Source organism: Cupressus sempervirens, chromosome 9 (assembly GCF_028749045.1).
Source record: "Cupressus sempervirens isolate cs-2001-9-10 chromosome 9, ASM2874904v1, whole genome shotgun sequence".
Taxonomy (NCBI): Eukaryota; Viridiplantae; Streptophyta; class Pinopsida; order Cupressales; family Cupressaceae; genus Cupressus; species Cupressus sempervirens.
The window spans coordinates 166,828,454-166,855,984 of record NC_143126.1 but is presented as its reverse complement, the minus strand read 5'-3'; the positions used below and the strand labels follow the sequence as shown (position 1 = coordinate 166,855,984).

General features: G+C 36.5%; 1 protein-coding gene across 1 annotated transcript in view; it reads right to left on the bottom strand.

Moving 5' to 3' along the window:
• Positions 1-3,308: 3,308 nt before the first annotated feature.
• LOC149538028 (uncharacterized) overlaps positions 3,309-27,531 on the bottom strand; it is a 40,262-nt gene continuing 16,039 nt past the window's right edge. The window contains exon 2 of the mRNA XM_089799425.1: positions 3,309-3,923. Within this exon, the coding sequence (XP_089655551.1) occupies positions 3,549-3,923 (375 nt within the window). The 3' untranslated portion in view covers positions 3,309-3,548. The remainder of the gene's footprint in view (positions 3,924-27,531) is intronic.

The window sequence follows — 27,531 nt, the reverse complement described above, 5'->3', positions numbered from 1 at the left end:
AGAAAACCAATGGTGGAGATCTCAATGTTGCCTAATCAAGTACTTTGACATCAAAAGAGAGAGATCTTTTACCAATCCATTTTATGTAGATTGTTTTGTCAGCACAAGTATATGAAGAAAATTCTGCAAGTTCAATAAATGGTTGTCGCCATTCAATATTTTGAGAAATGTGAATTGTATTTCCAAGGCACCAAGGCTATAAATGGTGTAGCTTGGTTTGAATATTTGTAATAGGTTGGTTTTCCTTTAACTGAGGAGTTTGAGTGTGCAATTCGTAGAGAAGTGTGTTTTTTGGTATAGGATGACATGGTTTAACAGAATTCAGTTATAGGAATGATATAAAATTAGAAAATGAAGCAACATGATGCTAATATTGTACTTACAAGGATATTAGAAGGGTTGTTGGTATTTACAAGAATATTAGAATGCTTCAATGCAGCTACAAACTTTTTTGTAGTATGCAATTTATTCCAATTCTTTAAGATATCACTATTATTATCTCGAATCAAGTTGATATCAATTTGAGCTATGGGTGTAGGTACTAAAGTAGACGTGTTAGAGCTACTAATCCCTGGGAAGAAGTATCAAAGTTGTTCCTACATATTTTTTTACAATGAAAGTATTTGAATTTTGTTAATTTGTTAAATTGTTGTGTATTGAGCTTCTAATATGTCTATGGTGAATGGTTTATCAATGTTATGGTATGCATATTTGATTTCTAGCTACAATGTTATGGTGTGTGTGTGTGTGTGTGTGTGTGTGTGTGTGTAAAACCTTATTTTTGTAATAGTTGTCCCCAAAACCACGTTCATGTCCCCTAAAATGTCCACTTCCCCAAAACCCTTTGGAGCACAGGTTCTAATCTACTATGCATCTCCTATTTCTATTTTGTTATCCAATTTAATAATTGCTAGGAAACAGGTGTACTAGAAGACCCCAAAAACTAATATTAGTATCAGTGGAACTAATCTTAAAAAATAGGAGACATGGGTACGTGGATACACCATTTTTCTAAATATAATTTAACAATTTCTGAAAAATATCATGGCATAGAACTTTGAAAACAAGAACTGTGAAACGGTCGTACAAAAATAGTAAACAGCAAAGGCAATTTCTCTTTAGACCATTAGAAGAAGAAGAAATCAGTCATACAACTATTATACCCCTACGGAGTTAGTAGATCTTATAACTTTGCATAGATTTTTGTATCCTCTAAACTATCAGCATGAAACATTATGGGGGATCATTTTTTTACTTTTATGCCTTCCTTTTCCTCCTTTTAATGTGTTTTGCCCTATGTTTTACTGCAGAAGGTATCAGTTTCCGGTTAGAAGACTTTGGAGACCACAAGAAAAGGCGACCAAAAGAACCCTGAGTGAGGACATCTCTAATACTGGAGACGTGCTTCCATCTCCATTGACAAATCCCAGGAGATGGAAGACAATTCCCGGGTTACCATATAATGCCATTTTCTAAAACCTGTTTAAAATTTTAATGGATTGCTCACTTCACAACATATTTAGTTCATCCTTCTTATACTTAATAGCAGTTGTGAAGTTCCACACAAAAGATCATGAAACGCAAAACAGGTGATACAGTTACAAATCATATATGACAAATTATGCATCGCATTCAACTGCCCATGCAGTGTTGGAAACTATAGCACAAGACACCACCTTGCCAAACAGAACAAGTCTTGGCCGACAAACCACAATCAACCATCCAATATCAGTATGATGATTTGCCATGGTGCACATGGAAACTCTTGCATACAACAATCCACCTTTTACAGGGAAAAAAGCTATTGTGCAACTGTCTCTTTTACTTGTGACCTTCTGAAATCTTCACTCAAGCTTTCTTTCATTTGCAAATTCTAATTGAGTTGCTTATAATATTCAAAGAAATTTAATAAAGAACCTTTTGCAAAAAGTAAAACTGTTTTACCCGTTAGCACAATTTACCATCACACCCTACTAGAATTTGATGCCCCTTCACCGCACCAATTCTTGTAGAAAGACAAGTATTACTCACAGGAAAAGTCTAGCAGATATGTTGCCCTGCCTCCCTTACTCATTTTCACAATCTGTAGCGTCCATACCCTATGTTAATATTTCCTATTCTGAAATTGCAATGAGTTGTTTCACTCTGCAATCAATTTACCAATCGCTCTCCACTCAAGCAGCACCACATATCAATCAGATGGTAAACTACATGAACTAAAGCAAAATTTGCATTGAGGTGAACTGTAGTATCTTCTGTGTGGACATATTATACTGGTCACACAATTCTACAGTAAACTGGATCTTTGACCTCTAAATTTGAAAGGTTGTCCAATGTGTTCCAAGAGGAAAAATGAGATAATATCCTGAAGCTTTTGCAAGGATATAGAATATGAAGACCAGTTTCAGAAATCCTACCCCAAAATGTTATTATTATGGTTTCATCTAACTTCAATAAAAAGATAGCGAATCCTGAAGACCTGAAATTCAAACCATAACATATTCACATTGAAACTTCAAACGTAAGTGTTCCAAAATCCCTACAACATATAAAAGGAAAACTTTCCTTGTGGCCTTGCATATCATATTTCAAACAAGCACAATAAAACCCAGCGAGTCCACCATGGGATGAGTGCCTTTTCAACCCCATTATGTATGTTTTAAACAATGTCAGAATTTCTCGTCAATATATCCTACTACATTCCCCATGTCATCTCAGTCTCATTTTCTGGAGACCTTCGATAAAGATAACATATAACAGCCACAAGGTCAAGACATCAATCACTCTCATGCTCTACAAGAAGCAATGTCATCTGAAAAATGCACCTTGTATACATTAAACATTAGGTCGTTTAAAGAAATGCACCTTACTCAGTCATATGCATTAAGCATTGTAAGCACTCAGAAATAATACAGATGCACCCACATAAAGTAGATTTAAAATTGTCATTCCTTTTCGAAACCCTTGAACCAAAAAATTATGTGAGCAAAAATGACACAGATAAAATAAAAGAATTCATGTGGATCTGTAGTGCAATGTACTGCACAAATTGGCAAGGATCTACAGTTCCAAGTACTTTGCAAATAGTACTGCAGAGATGGCTCAATTTGTTTTGGATGCACACGATTTTTCAGAGAACTAAATGACAACACCTATTCATTACTCCTTAGAAATTGTGTACACAATCCATTGCAATTCTTCGTGCAAAAAACAAATTTCTACTTGCATTGCAGGTGAAAAATATTTAGGAATTCCACATTTTGGTCAAATCTTGTTGAACATACTTCCATTCAATATTTGACAGAACAGAAAAGAAAGGTTATGGAATTAAAATTATAAAATAACTGAAATTTCAGATATCCAGCAGGCTAAAATATTGCTTGCTGGTAAGTAGTTCTCCTATATAAATACCTCAAAATTCTGACTTTCATCTACTCATTACTGCCTCGACAATAGGCATTTTGTTCCCAAAATTTGAAGAACATGCAATCCAGACAAATAAAATAAAATTATACCTAAACACAGGAAAATCCAAACTAATTGTATTTTCAATTCCTACCACGACCCTTTCCACGGCCACCATGCCTGCCATGATTACCACCATGCCTGCCACCTCGACCACCTCCACCTCTACCACCACCCCAACCACCTCGGCCTCGTTTTGATTTATTACTTTTCCTTTGATCAAATGACCCAAAATTCTTTCCAGATGTTTTCATGTTCTCTGGCAGTGGGAGTAAGCTATCTACACATTTGCGATAACTGAAGTCATCTATGGTGTCATCCTTCCTTATCAAGACAAAACATCTGCTCTGAAACTCTGGATGGACTCTAATCTGAAATGCTTCAATGCCAGGGCCAACTTTCTTATCTGGTTCGTGGTGACCTTGAGTAAGCAACTCCCATAATACCATATGTTCATACTGCAACCAAACAGTTTCAGCACAAAGATAAGCATGTATATCTTAGCCAAATCTAACTAGAATCTGTTAAGCCAGAAACGGTAAGCACAATTCTCTTCTTCTTTAGATAATATCAGACATCAAAAATAACAGGCACAATATAAGAACACTATCAACAAATAAAACTGTCAGTGCTATATGTGGCCTTCTCAACAGTACAATGTTAGAATCATATCATTTTTTTTTAATCTAACACCACATTTCCTTTAACTGAACTCTTGTGGTGTGCTACCATACCCACTAATATGGAAGTATTGAAACAAACTCAAGTTTACTTTTAAAGTGAAAGTTAAGAGCATCAACTTCTGGAGTTTCTGTAATTTAACAAAAAAAGTCCTAATCATCATGATAACCCTAAACTACCCCTAACTAGCTTTGCATGCCTACTGATTCAGACAGCCTTTTGGAATCATAAGCAACAAAGAGACCACCAGTTTTTTATAAAAAGGATAAGAACTAAACGCATGTCCAAAAAATAAAGAAAAATAAGTTCGACAAAATGTAGGAAAATACTGCATTTTATTGTACACACTAATCCCTTGTGCAGAATTGTAATCTCTTTAGAGAATGTAGGACATATCCACCAAACTCCAAACTACAACCAAATTGAGCATTAGAAAGGAGGAATCAACTGGTATGCTCTCTAATCACACACACAAGCATATGCTCCACTGATACATTTTCATACATAATCTGAGCGCATATGCCATCCAATGAAGACAATTCATGTGCTAGGCAGTCGAGTTCTCAAAGCAATATCACAATATCTTGAAGGAAACCAAGTAGGGAGCTCCCAGGGGCTAGAAAGGTATGGAGTTCATGATCATTGTTGTCCAAATTTAGCTAATTGGACTTTGAAGATATAAGGTGGGTCTTAAGACACACACTGCTAAAACTTGACAAAAACAAATATTCTGACACACTGACCTGATCAAATTGTCTGGATTATGCCAAAAACAAAGGCTAAAGATCCTTCAATAAGTATTCTAGAGTGAAGATCAAGAAGAATGTTGCAGCTAGGCACATGTATAAAATTCTTCCATAGTTATTGCAACCTCAAGTAAGAAAACCTAGCTAATCCAATAGTACATAATTTCATTCCTGCATCAATTCTGACAAAATGTGTGGTCAATTTTAGCCAGGTAAATGATTGATTGGTCACTGTTCCAAGTAAAACCTGAGCGAGTTGTAGAAACACAAAGATTGCATTCATTTGCACTCCACTAATCAACACAATGAGCTGCATTTTACCTAAGGTAGGCAAGAATGCGGTGTAATAAGAAGTTTATATACATTTGTAACCTGCAAAGTGGAGTTAGGATCCGAGGCCCATTTAAGACAATATTTGCCCTGTAAAATGCAAATGGGATGTCGAGTACAAAATGTCTGAGAGGGATAAATATAAAAAATAACTATTCTAGCAACTAGAAAATGTTAAGGAGAGTTCAATCAATTCATCAGGCAGTGCAGATTTATAGCAAGTTGAGCACATCTTATAAGAAAATTATAAGAGCTATGTTACCCCAAGTTTCCAGGACAGGGGGCCAGGGAAACAGGTTTCAGGGTCAGTTTTTTTTTTGCTAGAACAGGAGACAGCAGGGGATGGCTATGTATGTATGTATGTACGTATAAATTTTCAAATATTCATCAGTTTCACATTCATCACAGCAACGTAGTTTAATGCTTTAAAATAATCAATTCCATTCAATATTAATCAAATAATAATTCATCAATGATCATAGAGCATAGCAATTAGCATCTAATTGAATTATCATAGAAGATAGCATCATTTTCAATCATCATCTAAGAATACCAATAGTAAGTCTCAACCTGATAGGCATTGAACAGCTACGTTCAACCTGCGTTTAACAACTTCCTTTCAACCTGCATTTAAAGTTCTTTCAACCTGCATTAAAACATTTAAAACCTTTTAACAACTACATTCTACATCATCCATCTCTGTGTTAGGCACAAGAATGCAAAGTTAAAATAAAACTTTGTTATACAAACAAAGTTATAATCTTAAAGCTTTATAAAATATAAAAAAATTATTTTATAATTTATTTCAAGTCTTCATTCCAACACGCAGGGCCCGCAGGGAAAAAATCATTTTTTAATGTTTTTGGGTTTAAAATATTTTTTTAATTGGTAACTTTAGCAGTCCCTGAAATGGCTAGGTAACGGAAAATCAGTCCCCAAGACGGTCAACGAGTTTCCGAAACTTGTTGACTGCTTCCTAAGTTTCGAGGACGCATTTCCAGTTTTCTTGGCTAGGTGGGGACGGCTTGGAAACATCTCCTATCGTCCCCCTATCCCCTAAACTAAAACTTGGGGCTTAAGGGTGGAAACACGTCCCCCAGTAACGTAGGAGAAGGGATGAAGAAAAGAAAAGCATATTGAAGACAATATTCGGAAGTAAGGATAAAGATAGGATTTGTTCCAATTTAGGTAGCTTAGTTGAGATTTGAAGGACCCTCAGCCATCCAATCCCCACAAAAAAGGGCTCACTCTCTTGAAGGAAGAGAAGCAAAATATACTTCCCACACTAATCTATGCGAGGGATGTGCAAAAAATAAATTGATCTTACAATTACAAGGAAACAAAAACAAAAACAATATACATAACTCTGTAATTTATGTGGAAAAAACCACTATGGGAGAAAACACACAAAGTCCAAGAAACTCAATGTAATCAAACGGTTACTATACACTTGTAGAATCTAAGCCCCTAACAAGAAACTCAGTGTAATCAAATGGTTACTATACACTTGTAGAATGTAAGTTGTAAACGAGTACCACCAACAAGAGAACTAGAGAAATTCTTGCAATATAATAGTACACCTACAAAGCTCAATATGAAACCTCCATCTCAATCACCCAACAAAGAGAAGTAATACATGTAACCATCAAATGGTAATTACGTAACCATGAACTAAAACCACCCAAAATGTGGCACCAAAACCTCTAGTTTAAGTCCAATATCCAAATCTCTAGTCAAAATATAATGCCTCAATGCAAAGATAAATCCAATGCTCTTATTGGCTCCATTATCTCCATTGGAAGATGGCTTATGAAGACCCCCATAACATGCATCATAATTTGGCTTACCATTTTCCTTCAAAAATCAGGCCTCCCACATCAAAAATGTGAGAGAAACTATGATGCATAAAGCACTATTACCCTTAAAATCTCAAAGAAATTTATGTCACTATAGCCCACTTGCTCCAACTAAGCCCCCCATCTTGAGAAGTCTTTTAGGCCAATATCAACCTTCTATAGCCTTGAAAATTTGCATTTTTGCACTCTGTAGCCTAAAAATCACAATTTTTAATTCTCAAGACTAGGATGTAAGGTTGATACTCCAACCCTAACATCTCCATGATCCAAAAGCTTGTTTTCAAAGTTCAACTCTGTAAGACTCCCCAATCACACACTTCTCCAAGTTGTTACACATAGGCGACAAGCCACCTTTGGTGGAGCTAGAGGTAGACCACAATTGGTCTACGAGAGAAATGGGATGTATCCACAATCCCAAATTGATGTCCATAACTACACACTTCTTGTTCCCTTTGTGTCATCAAAGGCCTTTATGTGAAAACTAAGACCCCAAGCATTATTTTTCTAGCCCTCATCCTTTACACGCTTATTATTTCTCTACCTTTTATTATATCCTTCACTAACTTTCCACCATTTTAGTTGTGATATAGAGACCATTTCTAACTATCAAATACCATCATTAGCAACCGCCATTTTGTTTCATTCCACACTCCCCTCCATTCATTTAATAAGACTAGATGGGCTCTAATATTCCCAGTAAATTCTGCCTTACAAGCTTTTGAAATGAAATTTTAAACTTCTAAAGATATTTTATAATGGATATAAGGACACATACCTTATGTTCTTATTGATCAATGATCATTTCTCTAACAAGCTTTTCACTCTTTCTATAAAGAAAAATTTACGTTCTCTAATTGAACTTTCTGTGAGCCATGAATACAAGGATTTAATAATTCAACTTCTTATGACAATATTTCTTCCACCAAAAGGATCTTTGAATATTTAAATTCCCATACTTAATGGCCAAAACTGCTTTATCATATCTTTCTCAAATATTGAATTACCCCTACAAAACTCCAGCACTGTCTACATAGCAACATATTTGCACCTTGGTAAAATACATATTGCTAACAAACAATAATATGTTAGCAATTATGTTATTTAATTGTAAGTGTTTGCAAATTACTAACACATATTAATACAATTAGCTAACATACTATCGTTTGCTAGCAATATGTTTTTTACCAAGGTACAAATATGTTGCTGCGTAGACAGTGCGCAAAACTCCTTGCCTCAATCACAATAAAACCTTGGATCACTTTAAAAACAGTTTCCCAGTTCCACTCTTAATAAATTCCTAACAAAAACTAGATTATTGTGTGATAAAATTTGTTCTCAGAATTAGAAAATTATTTGGTGTCTGTCCTCTTAAAAAGTTAACTGAATATTTGCCTATGCAGCAATATGAATATAAACAAAAAAATATCTATTTTCTACATAGTTACACCGCCTTGGGGTGCGTCGGAGCAGGGGGTAACCTAGTAAGGATTAAAGCCCTCCTCCACTACGTTTTGGGGACATCAAAACAAGGGGTTACAATATGATGATTAGAGTTACTGAATTTATTTCTTCATAGTCACTAAATTTGTTGCCTACCAGAGATAAGGTAGTAGGCATTTCAATTCCCAAGTCGAATACCACAAAGATTGTTAAATTCAATTCTATAATGCAAATTTTTAGTGAGCTTCAAAAACTCACATGCTCCTGCAACTTTTCCAGTCCAAAAGAGTAAGTGTGCATTCACTCTAGTGATGCTACCAAACCATTCTACGCCACAAATGTTGCATTTCCACTTCCTTGCAGCACCACCTGATTGTGTTGGGGCATTTATCCTCGTTGTAAACTGTCTAAGAGGAAGATTTAGGACCATATTTACCCCTAGCCCACTCCATCAAAAGTGTGGAGGGGCAATCAATAGATGGCGGACCAAGTGGCCAATTATCTATGAATTCAGATTCCATTTGTTCATGCTCATCCCCTTGATTGGTATCATCACCATGCTCAAGTTCATATTCTTGGCTGCTATAAGAATTGAGTTTCCACTTCCATCTCATCACCACTTTGACTTGTTTCATGACTACGGGGGCTCATTTTAACATTGCATTTCACCAAAGGGAAAAAACAATAAATACATGATTTCAACCTAGAGGAAGTGTACATTCGCTTTAGTGATGCTACCAAACCATTTTGTACCACAAATATTGCATTTCCACTTCCTTGTACCACCAACTGATTGTTTTGGGGCATTTATCCTCCTTGCAAATTGTCTACGAGGAGATCTAGGATCATGTTTACCCCTATCCCACTTCATCAAAAGTCAATCAGTAGATGGTGGACCAAGTAGCCAATTATCTGTGAATTGAGATTCAATTTGTTCATGCTCATCCCCCTCATTGGTGTCATCACCATCTCAAGTTCATATTCTTGGCTACTATAAGAATGAGTTTCCAATTCCATCTTATCATCACTTTGACTTGTTTCATGACCTACGGGAGCTCATTTTAACATCACATTTCACCAAATGGACAAAAAAACAATAAATACATGGTTTCAACCTATGCCCTTCTTTAAATTAACAAAATTTTCGGATAAAATTTAAGCAACAAAAATTTAAAAACAAAACAACAAGAATCTACTTCAATCTAGAAATAAAAATCAAATAACTATAAAAAATGCAACATAAGACATATAAAACTAAAAACAATGAAAATTTATTTGAAAAATAGAAATTAAAAAAAAAAATTAGTAAGAAACACTACCTTTTGCTTGAAAAATCTCTTCAAAAAGATGAAGAATCTTCTTCCTCTTCATCTTGCTCCTTGTCACTCCTCTTTGACTTGCAATCACTCTTCACTCTTACAAGCACCCTTTTCTTTGTTGTTGCAAACATTGGAAACCAATAAATAAATGCAAATGAAGCCACAACAAATTTTCAAGCAATATATCACAAGACATGGGCCCCACCCTAGGGTTACAAAACAACCAATAAAATAGTTTAAATATTACTTGAGTTTTTTGATTTAGCGGGTAATGCTTGTTTGTCTCACAGAGGTATCAAGGGATGCAATTATGCCCCCCTTCCCCTTAAGGGGCATCACCAAAATGGTAGCGAATGGGTGAAGCCGCTAAAAATGTCAAAACACCCCCTCATCCCCATCTCGAAGACATTGGGGAATTTGGTGGGGGGGGGCGGCTTGTCTTTTGATCCCAGGTACTTCATAGACTTGAGTAATATTTAATCTTAACTGAATATTTGCCTATGCAATCAACAATATGAACATTAATGAAACTAAATATTTATATTTGCCTATGCAATCAACAACATGACAACAAAATCTATTTTCTACAATTCATTAGTCAAATTCTATTTTATTCTCTCTATATCTCTAAGCTATGGAAATGCTCTTTAAGTTTTAAGAAAATATAATTCTTTGACTATTTTTATACAATTCTTTACATTTATTTGAAAATCCAATTTTTCCCCCTTTTTGTCAAAAAAGGTTATACTTTTGGTTTGCCAATTAATTCCCCAAATGTTTTTTGCTCGTATGATATATCTTATTAAGATTACACTCGGAATGTTTTCATTTGTTCCTTTGTCATCCCCCTAATATACACAATCAAACTACTCTAGTGAAGATATGGAATTTGCATGTTAGGACCCCGGACTCAAACTAAACTTTGTTCTTATTTATTACAATAATAGATAAGCGTCTATTATTAGTTAATGGTAATCTATTGTAAATATTAGAATGTTTCTAATATTTAGTTAGTTGTAGTTATCTGTTAGCTTTCTTTAGCTTTATTTTATCTAGAATAGAATATTTCTATTCTTTACGATCGTTAACATCGCTTTATTCTTTTGTATATATAGACCTCTCAATCTTTGTTGATAACAAGCAAGTATTTTACAATTACTTTGTAATATTATTACACACTCACATTTGCAACATAGCAAGTTGTATGTATTTGAGTAATCAATCATCCAATGCCATCCAATGCCCCAAGAACTTCCCTAGAACTGAAATAGGACCCCAGAGTCAAACTTATCTTTATTCTTAATCAGCACTCACCTTCTCAACATAACTAGCCATGAATGTTAAGTAGTTCATCACCCAATGACCCAAGAACAAAAACTTCTCAATCCATCCCTATTAACTCCAAAGAGAGCGCAATGCACAAACTTATTTGTGCAAGCACATTGAATTTCCTCAAAGGGTTATTTGACTTTCCACTAATACCATATCATCTAGGAGGGACCATCTAATAGAGGGTACAAATCCCAACTAGACAAAGTTGGTCGAACTCAACTTACAACCTTTTTCATGCAATAAGCACCATTTGTAGATCATTGCTCTGCTGATAAACCCCCAGCTTGATAGCTTGCCTTCATTGGTTACAAGAAACAAACTATTTCAACACATATCTCACAAATAGTAAAAGTGAGCTTGCTTCTAAAGAATTCAAGAACTCAAACTATTTAAGAGGCAACTAGACCCATCATTGGAAACCACAAAATGGTCCCATTTCACCAAGTTATACTTACTACTCAATTCTATGCTAGAAAGTCTTACTGACTAGATCTAAGATCCAACCCATAATACTTAAAAAGCCACATAAAATGGGCATGAAACACAAAAACACTACATCATTGCTTAAAATTAGAGCATTAGAGCCATGATGCTACAGGATACCATACATGTTTTTTTTTGTAGCTTGACCCATCAAACATGAGGACTATACAAACTACAAACAACAGTTATTTTCCCAAAAACCTCAGAGGCAATTCTCCTTGTGAAGAAAGGTTTAGTTGGCACGAGTGACAAAGGCCCACTTACAATATTTATTGCCCATGACAACCTTCATTTACTACACATTATCAGATGATTCCCTACCAAAATAATTAATTACTGGGAAATTGGTTAGTAAGTCCTAAAAATCTCCACCAAAGATGAAAATATTGTTGATTAATGTTTCTAAATTATTTTTCATTGTTTCAAATTCTTGTTTGAAAGATTTTTGGTTTTTGGTTTTTGAACTTTGAACTTTGAAAGCATTATTGTTTCTAAAATTCTAAATGTTTGAATTCATTGTTATTTTTTGTTATTAAATAAAAAATTTAGCATTCAATATTATAGCCTATTTGAATTTTTTAATTAGGTTGAAATTCAAACTAATTTCTTAACAATTTTTTTTTTACTGCTAATTAGGCTGATATTTTATCATTTGGTGAAACGCAGTGTCTAAATGACCTCTCATTGTCAAGAATATAGTAGAGAAGACATGCAAATGTATTCTGAGGGTGCAAGTCAATCAAAATATAAACCTAAGTACGAGGAAAGTGACCATGGGGTTGATCCAAATTTTGACACTATTTGCTAGGGGTCCTTATGATCAAAAGTCTCCTCTTAAACAATTTGCAACGGGAGTATCAGCCCCAACCCGTACAAGTGGTGGCACAAGAAAGTGGAAATGTCATTTTTGTGGTACATAATGGTTTGGGAGCAATCACTAGAGTAAATGCACACATGTTCTTTTTGACAGGAAATGGGGTGAGTGCATGTAAATTTTTGTTAGATATAGAAAATGTCAATGTCAACTATAAAATTGAGATGAACCAACTTGAGGCATTCCTGGTGATAGAGTGGTTTCAGTGCCTAAGTTTGTGGCTACTAGGCAACAGGTTCAGGCAATTCAGCAATTGCAAGGGCAGCAACATACTCCTCGTATCATGCTTCATAGAGCAAGAACTATATTAGAATCAACTTCTAGACCTTCATCCATTCAAACGAAGGCGGGGAAGCACAAGGGGAAATGCAAGGCAAGAAGTTCAAGTAACCCCATAGCTGATTTGTTTAATGTGCACATGAAGGATCGGTTTGACGATGCCATTGGTACGTATTCTTTGCCAATCCCATAAATTGCATGTAGCTTAATAAGGAGACGATGTCCTTGGCGGCGAAGGAGGGGGGCATCATTTGTGCCACCAGGTGAACACAAATTGAGAACCGCGATCTTGGATAGGCAGTATAACAAGATCGGCATTTTGATGGAGCGGATGAGGCATGGTGGAGGGTGTCGAGCTAGATTGTAATTATGGGTGGGTGGACAAACATCATCCACTCATCAACATCATGGTCACAAACTCACATGTACCAAGGGCCCATACTTTTTGACAGAAGTTGATTACTCGAGGCATGGCAAAGATGATGATTTTCAGTTTCCAGTGCTAAAGGAGGTTATTGAGGAGGTTGGACCACAAAATGTGGTCCAACTAGTGACAAATGCAGCAGAGTTGTAGTAAATCTTGTTGAGTCAGTCTAAGACATATTTGGTGGACCCCATGTTTTATCAATGCCATGAACAATGCACTCAAGGACATGGGGAAGATTGACTAGATTAAAGGAGTGGGTTTATGACACGATAAATGTAAAGATGTGTATCTCCAATCACCACACTTCACATGCACTCTTCAAGAGCTTCACAAAGGAGTTCTTGAGACTAGTTGAAACTAGATATGCATCGTTTTACATTTTGTCGGTTATTTTTGCTGCCACTAACCCATGAGAGATAATTGATCTAAGACATCTCTTTAATAGGTTGAACTCTATTACAGGGGGTTAACAAGTCATGTTATCTACAAATAACCTTTGTGTTATCCCTCCACTTAGAGGCCGATGTCAATAAGAGTCTCTCTGATGTGCAAGGGCCTAAAGGTTCAATCCAAAAACAAGGCGTTGGCTAGGCATCTCTTAGGTCTTGCTGATACAGCAATTTATTGAGGTATCAAAAGAGGGAAAACTTGGCATTTTGATGCACCATGTTACCCCCATGGGAAAATGTCAATGGAACATACAACAAGTTTAACCAAAATACATATACAGGATGTCGTTAGCAAGACATTTTACATCTTTCATCAATGTCTCGCAGTGGAATAACATGTTAGATTATCTTCGTTTCACAGGGTCCTTTTTTACCTTTTGTGAAATGGAAAAACCAATCAGATTTTGCCATGTGGATCCATTTTGTTTGATTGTCAAGTGATGTGGGCCAGTGCTATAGCCATGTTTTATTAAATTTTATGTCATGCAACTCACAATAATCAACAACCTTGGTTTCTTTGCATTTTCGAAATAGCTTGTTGGGGCCCTTACAAAATGGTGAAGTCAACAGGTCAATATTACAAGTGGATTAACAAGTCGTGTTTATCCCATTTAGACAGTTTTTTGCCAGCATCATGATTTGATTGTTAGCAGCTTGAGCATGTTACCATGACTATTCTTCAATGGTACAAATTCTTTGGCTTTGACAACACGAAGCCAATGCATCTCCATGCCTATTTATTACTTGCAAGGATATTTTATCCTTTCAACTATTGAAAATTTTTGATTGTCAAGTGATGTGGGCCAATGCTATTGCCATCTTTTATTAAATTTTATGTCATGCATCTTCACAATAATCAACAGCCTTGGTTTCTTTTGCATTTTCGCAATAGCTTGTTGGGGCCCTTGCAAAATGGTGAAGTCAATGGGTTAATATTACAAGTGGGTTAAGAAGTAGTGTTTATCCCATTTTGATAGTTTTTTGCCAGCATCATGATTTGATTCTTAGCGGCTTGAGCATGTTACCATGTATATTCTTCAATGCTCCAAATTCTTTGGCCTTGACAACACGAAGTCAATGCATCTCCATGCCTATTTATTACTTGCAGGGATATTTTATCCCTTTCAACTATTGAATACACTCATTTGTGGCCTTTTCTATCACTTCGCAAATGAGTTTCATGTAGAGATTAGACTTTCATTTATTTCAGCATCTGTAATGTGGTTGGGGTTTATACTTCATTGCTATATTCAAAGTTATGCTTGCTCTATAAAAAGCAATCTTTTGTAAATATTTTGGATTCTTCTTTGATTACATTTGCAATGGCTATGCCTTATATTTTTTATTTCCTTTTGCCTTGCATTATTAAAATTTTATGTTCTTACCTTATTTTTTCATCAATCATATGTATGTGTTCCTTGCCTTATGTTGAATAATTTTGTCATATTTTCCTAGTTTATATGTCATGTTAGATCTGATTGCAGTTGTTGTGTAGTGAAAATCCTTTTCCTTGCAGCATCTACTAAGTTGCAGCCTTCATGTGAGTCCTGGGAGAGTAGATTAGAGTTGAGGATTGTGTATTTGAGTTTTTTATTTATGTTATGTGCAGCTATAGGCAACGATAGTAACCATGTTTCAATCTAGTGCATTGTCACATTTCCCTTTCTGCATATCCCTTTTTGCAATCCTCCTTCCCCCTTTTCCTCAAGAGTAGTAGTTTAGGTGCACCTTAATTGTAAAAAAGTCAGCATCCTACAGAGATTCAACGTCAAAGTGCAAGTCACACAATTGAGGTTGTTTCCATGTTTCACAAGGTTGCTTGGGGATCATTCCCCAAGCATGGGTGCAAACTTTAGTAACAACACATTCTCTTGTAGAGAATGGTTGAGTTGCATGAGCCACAAAAACTCATGGTTATGACACAAAAATGGAACTGGTGGGTTGAGGCCAAGGGAAAGCAAAGGAAGAGGGTGAAGGACACAGCGAAGAGTGATCAGTTTCAGAGTGAAGTTTTTTTCCAGGTGATCAGGTATGGTTGAGTTGCAAGAGCTACTATAACTCATGATTATGACATAGGAATGGAATTGGTGGGTTGAGGCCAAGGTAAAGCAAGGGACGAGGGTGAAGAACACGGTAAAAAGTGATGAGTTTTGGAGTGATGCAAAATATATAGTCTCTGCCATTACTCAAGTCTAACAAATGATCAGATATGGTGTTGATTCTATGTTTGGTCAGATAAGGGTGGTTGTGCAAGAGAGGGACCCCACTTTAGCTTTCTACAATGAGCACATTCAGCCAATCATTCACTGCAAATTAGAGAAGTTGAACACTCCTTTGTATATGGTTGTCTAAGCATTGAATCTTAAGCGGTACATAACCTAGGCCTGGTAGAGTTTCACCACTTCAGGATGATGAGGTAATGGCAAGGTACTTTAGATGCATTGGTAAGATGTTTGATGCTGATACTGTTGGTGAGATTCAATTGGACAGAATTTTCTGCCCTTAAAAGGTAATTGGTCATTCAATATTCTTTATTAGTAAATTCTGCTGTTTAGAATTTATTAACTTTAGTTTCACTATAGGGTATATTTATGACATTATGTTAAAACTTATTATGTTCCAGGTTACTTAGATTTGGCAAACATGGATATCATAACTATGGCACAGCAACATCTGATTTTGTGGTGGATATGTCATGGATCATAGAGGGCAAATATTATCACACTGGCCATTTGATTTCTATCTCAAGTTTGTAATTCCTCAGCTTTAGAACCTATTTAAGTTTTTAAGGGAGCTTAAGACTTTTCAAGTTTTTGCACACTGGCCATTTGTATGCTATCTCAGGCTTCTAGTTCCTCATTTGCAAAGAGGAACTAGTCTACTTATAGACTCATCCACTTTGTTAAGAGGAACAGACTTAACTCTACGAAAACAAAGAAGCTAGTTGTTGTACACAAATGTACAAAGAGAGCCCAATGGCACGATGGGATGTAGATCTAGAGGATCCATCTGAGATTGATGAAGATGATATTGCAGCAGGAATCGTTATAGGGCAGGTTGGTGTTCTTTTGGCCGAACTTGACCATGAGGAGTCCAGTATTGCTAGAAATGAGGACTTTGGCTTGGGCAATTTGTGATGCCTGCCTTCACTACATTTTAACATGACTTTGTACTTGTTTTGATATTGGTCGTGATTCATATCATGCTACTCATTATAACCATTTTTATGATATTTGAATCTTTGATAGGACTAATATAACTAAGAAAAACTGTTGATAATTTCAACTTCTATTTGATTTTGAATTTCTGAATGTTACTACAGTATTGGGTATGTTAATATGCACTATGTTACTATGTTGAATGTTCAATGGTACTGGTTCGTGTTGCAACTTTGCTATGTTCATTTATGAATAAATTTGATATGTTCTACTCAAACATCATTTCATTGCTAGTAATTCAAGTTCTGTATGTAATATGTATAGTATGTAACATTGTAATATATATAGTATACAGTTTACATCTTGCAGTTGCATTTGTTTGGAAGTTCCATAAGACCTTTGACCAAATCTATTTGGTGTTTTTCCTACACCTGTTCTTAGCTTTGGTGCAGAATCCTCTTATTTCCATGAGTGGCTATCTGAAAAGGAAGTTGTCATTCCTCAGAAATTGTGTCACCTAAATCATGTACTATTGAGGTTGAGATCTTAGAACTTCTTGTTCTGTTTTGCCATGGCTCATCCATTCTCATGGACCCATTAAATTTTGCAGGATCTTGCAGCCTTGAGATGTGCAGCAGAGTTTTTCAAAATGATTGAAGAATTTGGAATAGGAAGTCTACGTGAAATAAGTGATTTGTATTTTACTCAGGTAGTGTTATAGAGCTGGAAGACACTCTGATAGTGCTTCATAAATGCCAGTGTTTGCTTCCCTTGGCAGATGAGTGAATCACTTGCTTTCATGGCTTGCATGGAAGTTCTTGATCCAGAACATACAAGGACTAGGTCCTGCAATGATGGCCGAATGTCAGTTTTGTAGTGAATTAAGTACAAGTTTCAGAGAAGCTACAGCCAAAGACTGGTGTGTCAAGGACCTGTCGGTACTTCCTTTCCATCTTTTTGATAGGATAATACTTTCTATGCAGAGATGGGATAAAAGAAAAATATGTCAGCCCTGTTATAATCATGTATGCAAACAAATAGGTTCTCTGCAACAGGGGTCACAGAGGGAATAGTACACTAAAACAGTGAAATGCAAATTGCTGGAAGGTATCATAAGGCTGCTGCCATTGGGAATAGATCTAATGTAATACCCATTCATTTTTTGTATTCCCTGCCCTCTGAAGCTTTGACTTGTAGATCCAGAAATGAAAAAACCCAATTACAAGCTAGGATTGATTCTCAGCTAGAGCTTACAACTACTGAAGCCTTTCTGTCATCTGTACCCATGGAAATCAAGAGTAATGTTGGTATTGCATTCAGCCCTGAAGTTGAAAGCATGAGAAACCATCTTTTTCAAGTTCATTGCTCAAGAATATATCAACTGCAAAACAGATGAATCTGTTGATTTATGTTTGGGATATGAGGAAGCTCTGGAACAGAGCTCTAATAGTCGTAGCTTTAACAAGAACACAGTATCAACTGTTGCTAATATGCCGGATGAGTATCTGGTTCACATAGCATTTAATGCAGGATTAAGCCAAAGTGAGCTTTTGGAGATTGTAGAAATCATACCAGCATCTGCTCGGTGTACTCGTGACATGCTCTATAAAGCAGTTTACACATATTTGTTGGTAAGGAACTCTGTTTGATCCTCAAAACAATATAGGCAAGCATTCTAAAAAAAATACTTGCTTAACAATTAGGCATACAGTTAATCAGCAATATATGTGGCAGAAATTTGTGGATAGAACATACCAAGAAAATTAAAGCAACCTTCAACATTCTATTTCAGATTTTTCATTCAGATGCCTTGCTAAGTCTAATGTTATGCATGAAACAAAGAGATAACAATGGAAAAATCGCTCAGAGAACACCTCAACAAATAGTCTGTAAATATAAAGTGAACTCAAATGCTGAGTTCTTTTTCTTCCATGGTCTCTATTTTACTCTACTATTATTTAAATTCATCAGATTTCTACAATAAATGAAACATTTTTAATTGTATGAGAAATCTAGATTCAACAGTTTATGTCTCTATGATGGATAATAAAGTATGATCTAAAATAATGATGCAAGTAATCACACAATTGAATCCTAGAAGGACAACAGTTAACAATATAATTCTACAAATTTAATATCACGAGTATATCAAGTTATGCAAAGAATGGACTTGTTGAAAAGGCCTTGGAGGTGGCCCAGCAAATGCAATTGGCTGGTGTAAACCTGTTGTGAGGTTCTCACATCATCACCCCAAAATTTTGGGGACCTCCTTTTTTTGGATTGCCTTGACAAATTTTTTGGAGTTGTCCAAAAGTTTTAATTTGGAAATTTTACGCTTTGGACTCCAGGATCAACACCGGCGGAACAACAGACTCAAAGGAGTCGAGACCCAGCAAACAATAAGGAAACTGTGAAGAAAGAAGAGGTAATTCAACTGATAGATTTTGGAGTGAAGCCGAAGCAAGTACATAAGACGCCTATGGTATATTATCAAGGGAAAGATGAGCCAGCCCCATTCCTACTATCAGTGAGAATATTTGGGAAGCTTCTCCATAATTGCTTGATAGATTCAGGAGCGTCGAGTAATGTCATGCCTCTGAATATTTGTAGAAGTTTGGGAATCAAACCTTTGCGATCAAACAGAAAGGTTACCCAATTGGATAAGACAGAACTGTCGGTGGTAGGTGAACTACACAACATACACATGCAGTTGGCATCTGATCCGAGGACGAAACACATGGTAGATATTTCAGTGGTAGATGTGGTCAATACCTATGGATTGATCCTAGGTAGAGATTGGGCTAGAAGGTTGAATGGATACATGGCAACTAACTTTTCTCACATGTGGCTCCCATGGAGAGGACTCGCCAACCAAATCAGAATCGATAGCACCCCAAGGTTGAGATTGACAGTTACTGAATATGGGGAGCCAAATGAAATATTGTTTGCGGAAAAAAGTATGAACACCTATAGACCTAAGAAGACAGAAGTGTTGACAATGAATATCATAAGTGAAGGAAGGGATTCCACTGAGATCCTAATTGAGTCAAACCCAAACACTTCATCAGACGATGGTGAAGGCATTTTAGAAAATTTTACGAACTTCGTGACTAGAGTTGTATAGCAAGGAATAGAGTTGGGTAACCAAACATCAATGAGAGACTTGTTATTACCAACTAGTGTAGAATCCACAATGCTTTCCATTTGGAATTATCTTGCTCCTTGTGTACAATTGCCTTAGAACAAGTTGAGAAGAGAATCCCAGGGGCACTAAAACCAGCTGATCAACATGGAAAACAAAAGGTGGAAACTTTACAAGCTGATGAAGCAGAAGGTAGCATGATGGGTGAAACAAAGAACCAAACTACACCCCCTAACTTGGAAATGAAGAAAAGTGATGGATCAGAGAAGTCTGAGGGTTCCCAAAAGGATCATCAAGAAAGTGATGGAGTTTGGACTCTAAGGTTCAATGGTTCCAAAACTAAGCAAGGAGCTGGAGCTGGATTTGAGTTAGTCAACCCGATAGGGGCAACGTATTTGGAGGCACATAGATTGCAATTCCTCTGCACCAACAATATGGCAAAATATGAAGCTTTGATTTTAGGCTTGTTGTGTGCTATCAAGAAAGGTGCCAAGGTACTTCATGTACTTGGCGATTCGTATTTAGTAATTGAGCAGATAAAGCAAAAGTTCACTTGCCATGACAAGAGATTGAAAAGATATAGAAACAGAGCTTGGGATTTGATAGAGGACTTCAATGCCTTTAATATCAAGTTTAGCTATAGAGCAAATAATCAGGTGGCTAATGCCCTTGCACAAACTACAAGCTCAGTAGCGCCAATTAAGTTGGACAGTTTGAAGAAATTTCGTGTTGAGTTAGCATCGGTCCCATCAGTACCAAATAATGTCAAGAACTTCCAAGTGTTTGAAGATGATAGACATATCCTCAAATTCTTGACCAATTCAGATGTTTTCACAGCACAAATCATTGATGATGAAGTGGATGAAGAAGCATATAGATCGATCTAGAAGGAATTATCAGTTTGAAGACAAATACTATTCCAAAGGGAATGATTGAGCTAGAAAGAATATTCGACATGGACCAATTCAACAAAGTGCAATATCAACCCACAGGGGGTGATGAATGCGAAAAGGTAAATTTGGGAACAGAGGATTGTCTCAAAATAGTTCATATTGGGAAAGTTTGCACACCTAAGGAGAAGGCGATATACTGAGTTTGATGAAGGAATTCCCAGATGTAATTGCTTAGGGGTATGAAGATTTGAAAACATATGATCCTTCCATCATTACACATACAATTCCACTAAAGGAAGGAAGTAAATCATTCAGGCAGCGACAAAGGCCAGTCAATCCTTTGTTAGAACCATTGATATTCTAAGAAGTAAAGAAGTTGCTAAATGCGCAGATCATCTTCCCAGTAAGGCATTCAACGTGGGCCACCAATCTTGTCCCAGTTAGGAAGAAAAACGAAGAAATAAGGTTATGTGTCAAATTCAGGAATTTGAACACAGCGTCAGAAAAGGATAATTATCCATTGCCATCACTAGATGAGGTTTTGCAAATTGAAAATGGAGCACAGATGATGTCATTTATGGATGGATATTCGGGGTACAATCAAGTAATTATTGAAGAAGATAGATTGAAGACAGCTTTCACCACAAAGTGGGGAACATTTGCATACAGGAAGATGCCTTTTGGCCTAATCAACGCAGGTGCAACATTTCAAAGAGCCATGGATTATGCTTTCAAGGACTTAAAAGACAAGTGTATTATCATTTACATGGACGACATAACAGTATTTTCAAAGAATAGAGAAGATCACATTCTGAATTTGAGGAAAGTTTTCACGAGATGTAGAAGGTTCGGAGTTTCTTTGAATCCGAAGAAATGTATGTTTGGAGTCACCGCGGGAAAACTTTTGGAACATGTAATTTCAGAAAGGGGAATCATGATAGATCCAAAGAGAGTGGAGGCAATTTCCAAACTTGGCGTGCCAGCTAGCAAGAAAGAGTTCAAATCATTCTTTGGAAAGATCAACTTCGTGAGAAAGTTCATATCTGCATTCACTGAGATTGTAAAGCCAATGAATGACATGTTAAAGAAAGATGCAAAAATGGATTGGACTCCAATAGCAAAGAAGGCTTTTGAAGAAATAAAGCAGGTTATCATCAATGCACCAGTTCTAGTAAGCCCAGATTATGAGAGGCCATCCAATATATACTCTTTCGCCTTTGATCACGCGTGTGCGACCATTTTAAAACAAAAGAATGAGGCAGATGAAGAGCACCCAATAGCATTCACCAGTGCAACTTTTAGGGAGGCTGAATTGAATTATCCAAATGTGGAGAAACAAGCTTATGCCTTGGTGAAGGCAATGAAGAAATTCAAGCATTACATCTTGAGAAGCAAAGTACATGCAATTGTGCTTGACATAGCAGTTAAGACTCTTTTAATGCAAAACGAACTTGGAGAAAGAAGAGGCAAGTGGGTCGCCATTATCCAAGAATATGACATAGAAATTCAACCTATGAAATTGGTCAGAGGAGAACAGTTGGCGCAGAAAATGGCAATAGAGGGGCCTGGACTTGTGCAACAAGTTTACGAATTGGAGGATGTGTGCCCCAACAAATGTTATCAAGACATAATCAATTATTTGTTAAATCACCAGTGTCCTTCACATTTGAATCCAGTATAGAAGCGAGCATTGAGATTCAAGAGCAAAAGATACAGGTTGCAAGGAGCAGTATTATACAAGCAGAATCATGAGGGGATATATTTGAGATATGTCGGAAAAGAAGAAGCTAGAAACATTTTGGAACATTTTCATGATAAATGGGCAACAGGGCTCGGATCAGATTTGGCTACGGCACATTGGATACTAAGGGTCGGATACTATTGGCCAACCTTGTTCAAAGACACTCACGAGCACGTAAAGACTTGTCATGTTTGCCAGACATCGGCAAAGAGAGAAAGGAATCCAACAATGCCTTTGCGGCCGATTATTGAAGTGAGACCTTTCGCAATGTGGGGACTCAACTTCATTGATCCTATCAATCCACCTTCCTCGGCACAACACAGGTATATTCTAACCACAACTGACTACTATACTCGGTGGTCAGAAGCTCAAGCTTTCAAGAATTGCACTGCTAAGATTGTCATCAAATTTTTAGAGGAAAGAATCACTACCAGGTTTGGGTGTCCTTCTACTTTTGTATGTGATAATGGTTTTGCTTTCATTTCTTTGAAATTTCATACGTGGGCATTCGACTACGAGATCATTTTTAAATTTTCATCAAGTTACTATCCCCAAGGGAATGGCCTAGTAGAATCTACAAACAAGAACCTTTTGACTGTGATCAAAAAACTTTTGGACAAGAACCCAAGAGATTGGCACACACAACTAAGATACGCTTTGTGGGCCGATAGAACAAGAGTTAAAAAGTCCATAGAAATCACTCCTTATCATTTGGTTTATGGACAAGACCTTGTATTCCCGATTCAACTGAAAATCCCAACTTTAAGGTTCATGCAGAAGTACTATGATAAGAACGAAGACAAAGTCCAGGTTAGGTTGGCTCAATTGATGTAGTTAGATGAAAAAAGAGACGAAGCCCTAGAAAAATTTGCAAAACATCAAGGGGTAGTAAAACGTTGGTTTGGCAAAAAAGCACAAAACAAGGCCTTCAGGATCTCTAGCTTGGTCTTATATTGAGATAAGCCCATGAAAGGAAAGGACAACATGATAAATTTGGCAAGCTTTGGAAGGGTCCTTTCCAGATTTCAGAAATTATCGAGGATTATGCATTTAGACTTGAGACACTCACTGGTGAGGATGTCTCATTGCCTGTCAATGGGCAATTCCTCAAGCATAAGCCTAGGACTCCGTCCGGAGCCCCTTTTTGTACATAGTTTAGGTTTGCTTTTGATTAGTAGTTGGTTTGCTTTTCGTTCTTTAGAGTGGAGTTTGTTTTGAACCATTTGGCCCAAAAGGTAGAGTAGTTTCCCTTTCAGTTGGTTAGTGTAGTTTTCTTTCAGTTGTTTAGTTTAGAAGTTGGTTAGACTAGTTTTCTTTCAGTTGTTTAGTTTAGGTGTTGCGAGGGAGCTTGAGTTTAATTTGCATCAAGTCATTTGACTTGGGATCTTTTAGCTTCCCTTAGTTGGAAAGCAGTTTTGGTTGTGGGCCTTTGCAAGTGGAAAAGGGGTCCATGTTATCACTCGTGGGTGAGGTGTGTAGATTTTACATTTTTAGTGACAAAACGAAGTCCGTCTTGTTCATTTCTTGAATACATTCGACAAGGTTCAAAGATTAAAGGATGTGCTTAGTCATTAGTCTATGGTAAGACTCGTACTAAATTTGGGTCGAACTCGATAGAGGTTCTTAAGTTATCTTTGACATGGTTACAACACTCTACTCACACTTAATTGCTCTGAGTTCTTGGTGTTTTGAAGTGAAATTGGACTTAGTAAAAATCTTACACCTACTTCGGTGCCACTGTGGTCTTCCACACCCTCTGCAAGCTTCATTGCTTGCAAGCCAAACAAAAGATTGAAAAAAAAGGAATATCATGAGAAAAAAAAAAAAAAAAATGTATGCAAAAGGAAAGGCATTATCAAAGTGGAAATAAAGATGAAATTTGGTTCAAGGGTGTGCAATCATCTCTATCGGTGCTATAAAAATAATCACTAAAGGTAGAACCATGATTGTGGTGCCACAAGGATAACTTTGTCAGGGCTATAGATGCCTGATTGGCAATGGGGCTCTATCAAGGTTGCTTTTGAAGTAAGGATATTATAATAACTAAGTTTAATGGATCTAAGAGATTATCATCAAGTTCTTCTCAAGCCGAGAATAAATCATTTGCACACACGTGAGTAACTTATGGTCAAGGTGCTTAGGATCAACTTGAGAGTTCTTTCCCTTGTTGAGTGTTTGTCCTTTAGTAAATTTTCGAATAAGCCATCCTGAGATTTTTGTTCTAAATTATTTTATTTCTTGAAACGTTCAAGAACATTTCACGCGTGGAGTTGCCAGATGTTGTGAGGTTCTCACATCATCGCCCCAAAATTTTGGGGACCCCCTTTTTTCTAGATTTCCTTGACAAATTTTTTGGAGTTGTCCAAAAGTTTTAATTTGGAAATTTTACGCTTTGGACGCCTTTGGGCCAGGAGGGATGTGGTTGGATTTCTTTCTTCACCCAGTCTTGACTTGATTTTCCGGAACTTGTAATTTTATCCTTAGGCCAAGCAAATTTCAAAGACAACGTTTTCAATGGTTAGAACAATATTCGGCAAGACAAATTTGCAAAAAGAAAATTGGGACTTGACAGATTTTGGAAATTGGATGTAATTGTATAATCTTGAGCATTTTCAAAATGAAATTTTTTTTTGAGATTTAATTGTTTTGGAATATCTTGAATTTCTTTCGGTGAAAAGAAAATCTTGTGATAGTGAAATTAAATTGGAAAAATCAATTTTGGAATGCTACAAAAATGATTTATTTTGGTTAAAAATTATAATTGCATTGCAAAATTGAAAGTGGGCTTAATTGCAAAGTTTTGCATTAAATTGGTTAAAATTGCCTTGAAGATTTTTTAAAAATATTTAAAAAAGAGGTTGATGAATTAAAATGAAAAATCGATTTTGGCTTGCTAAAGTTGATTTTAATGATATCTTAATTACAAAAACATTATTAAATGAAAAAATTTTAACATCTCCAAGGCTTTCTTAATTTTATTTTGCAATTTTTGGTCCTAACCGGCAATTTAATGTGCAAATTTCACTGTAGGCAAAATTAATTTTCGCTTGGCATTTAAATTGGGACCATTAATGAGACACTAATTTAATTGTTTTCTCCTATAGGTGTTAGTCGGCCAGCTTGGAGGAGTGAAGGGAAAATGGTATAAGAGGGCTCCTCCCTCTCCCATCTTCTCATTCTATCACAGCGTTCTTCTCTTTGGCGATCTTTTCCCTTGGAGCAGCCTTCATGCTCGGCGATTTTCTCTTAAAGGAGCAGATTTTCTATGCTTTTGCGATTTTGCAAGGGCAGATTTTGGTGCTTAGCGATTTTTGGGCAGATTTCAAGTGTTTGACAATTTTTCCAAAAGAGAGCAAATCTGAATATTTTCTTCCTTGGCGATTTTTTTCCTCCAACTAGGGCTACGAATTTCTACCCTAGACAATTAGAAGAGCAGATCTGAACACCTTCCCCTTGCTTGGTGATTTTAAAAAGGAAGTCTTGATTTTTTTCTTGCTAGAGAACTACAATTTTAATCTCAGATCTAGGCGACTTTACTTGGAGGAGGAAACACATGATCAGAAGTCTGATTTTTGGCAGAGTGTGGGCAGTTTCAAAGAAATTGAAATTCTGATTTTGCAAAGAGGCTTGAATTTTCAAAGTCTGATCCAAACTTCAAAAGGAGGCCCGGCTATTGGTAAAGGCAAAAATCAAGGTAAAATTTAATTCATTTTAGAGCTGAAGATTAGTCTCGAAGGCGGATTTTACTCCTTGTTCTTGTTTGGTTTCATTTCCCTTACGTTCTTCTGCATTCATCATCCACCACTTCATCATCCCATTGATAGGTTGAAGTTTGAAGAGATAAGTATAAATTTCATGATAGGACACTTGGCAAGGCAGAAATAAGCTAGACCACCCTAAGTTGAAGTTGGGAGATATAAGTATAGTCCATCCTAAGGTAACAAAGAGGCAGAAATAAGTTTTAATCTCATCTCTAGGTTGAAGGTTGGAAATTGATAAGTGTAGTGATTGGAACTAGCGAGGGAAAAATAAGTTAGAATCCATCGATAAAAAGAAGGTTGGAGATCGATAAGGATAGTCCATATCACTAAGAACGAAGGGGCAGAAATAAGTGTTTAGGATGGTAGATGTTAGTGCAAGCAAGAACCCAAAGGGAACGAACACCAAAAAAGACAAGGAAGACATGATGCCTAGGACCACCTTCTTCTCGAAAGTGAGGCAGATAAGTGATACCAATATTGGTACAGTGAACATGATACAGTTAAAGGACAGATTGAACAAAAGGCAATTCCCCATGGCAAAGAAAATCTACAAAATCGAAATTGTACACACAGCGGCCTTCCCTCCTCCTTTGCCTAGTCCAGAATTGGTAATGGAGTGTGCATCCCGGTTTGATATTGTTACCAAGTCCTCCATTTTTTATGAAGGGAAGAGAGTGTTAGCCAACATCGGCAGACAAGTGGTCGAAGAAATATTTAATATCCCCCGGTACAAAGGCATGACAGTGGTAATGATGGATCAGGCGACCAAGTTATTTCAGGATAATCAGGAGGCCTTCTTCATTCACCTAAAGCAAAATTGGTTACACAAAGGCAAAAAGGGAGTTACCAAATCATCAAGGCTCACCATGTCAGATTTCAAATCAGAGTATGGCGATCTCGTTGTGCTTCTCAGGCGGATCATGAGCTTAGCTCAAGGTATGCAATGCAATTCGAAAACTGGATGTATTATTTTATTGATGAAATTGAAAATGGAAAGACTAGATTTGATTCGGCTAAGATTATAAGCGAGAATTTAGAGTTGCAACTTAGGACCGTGCAAAATCAAAAGCAATTCTATATGGGGTCCTACCTCTTTTATTTGATTTAGAGGCAGTGAAAATTGAAAAGTGAATCTCAAGAGAGAGTGAATTTCAA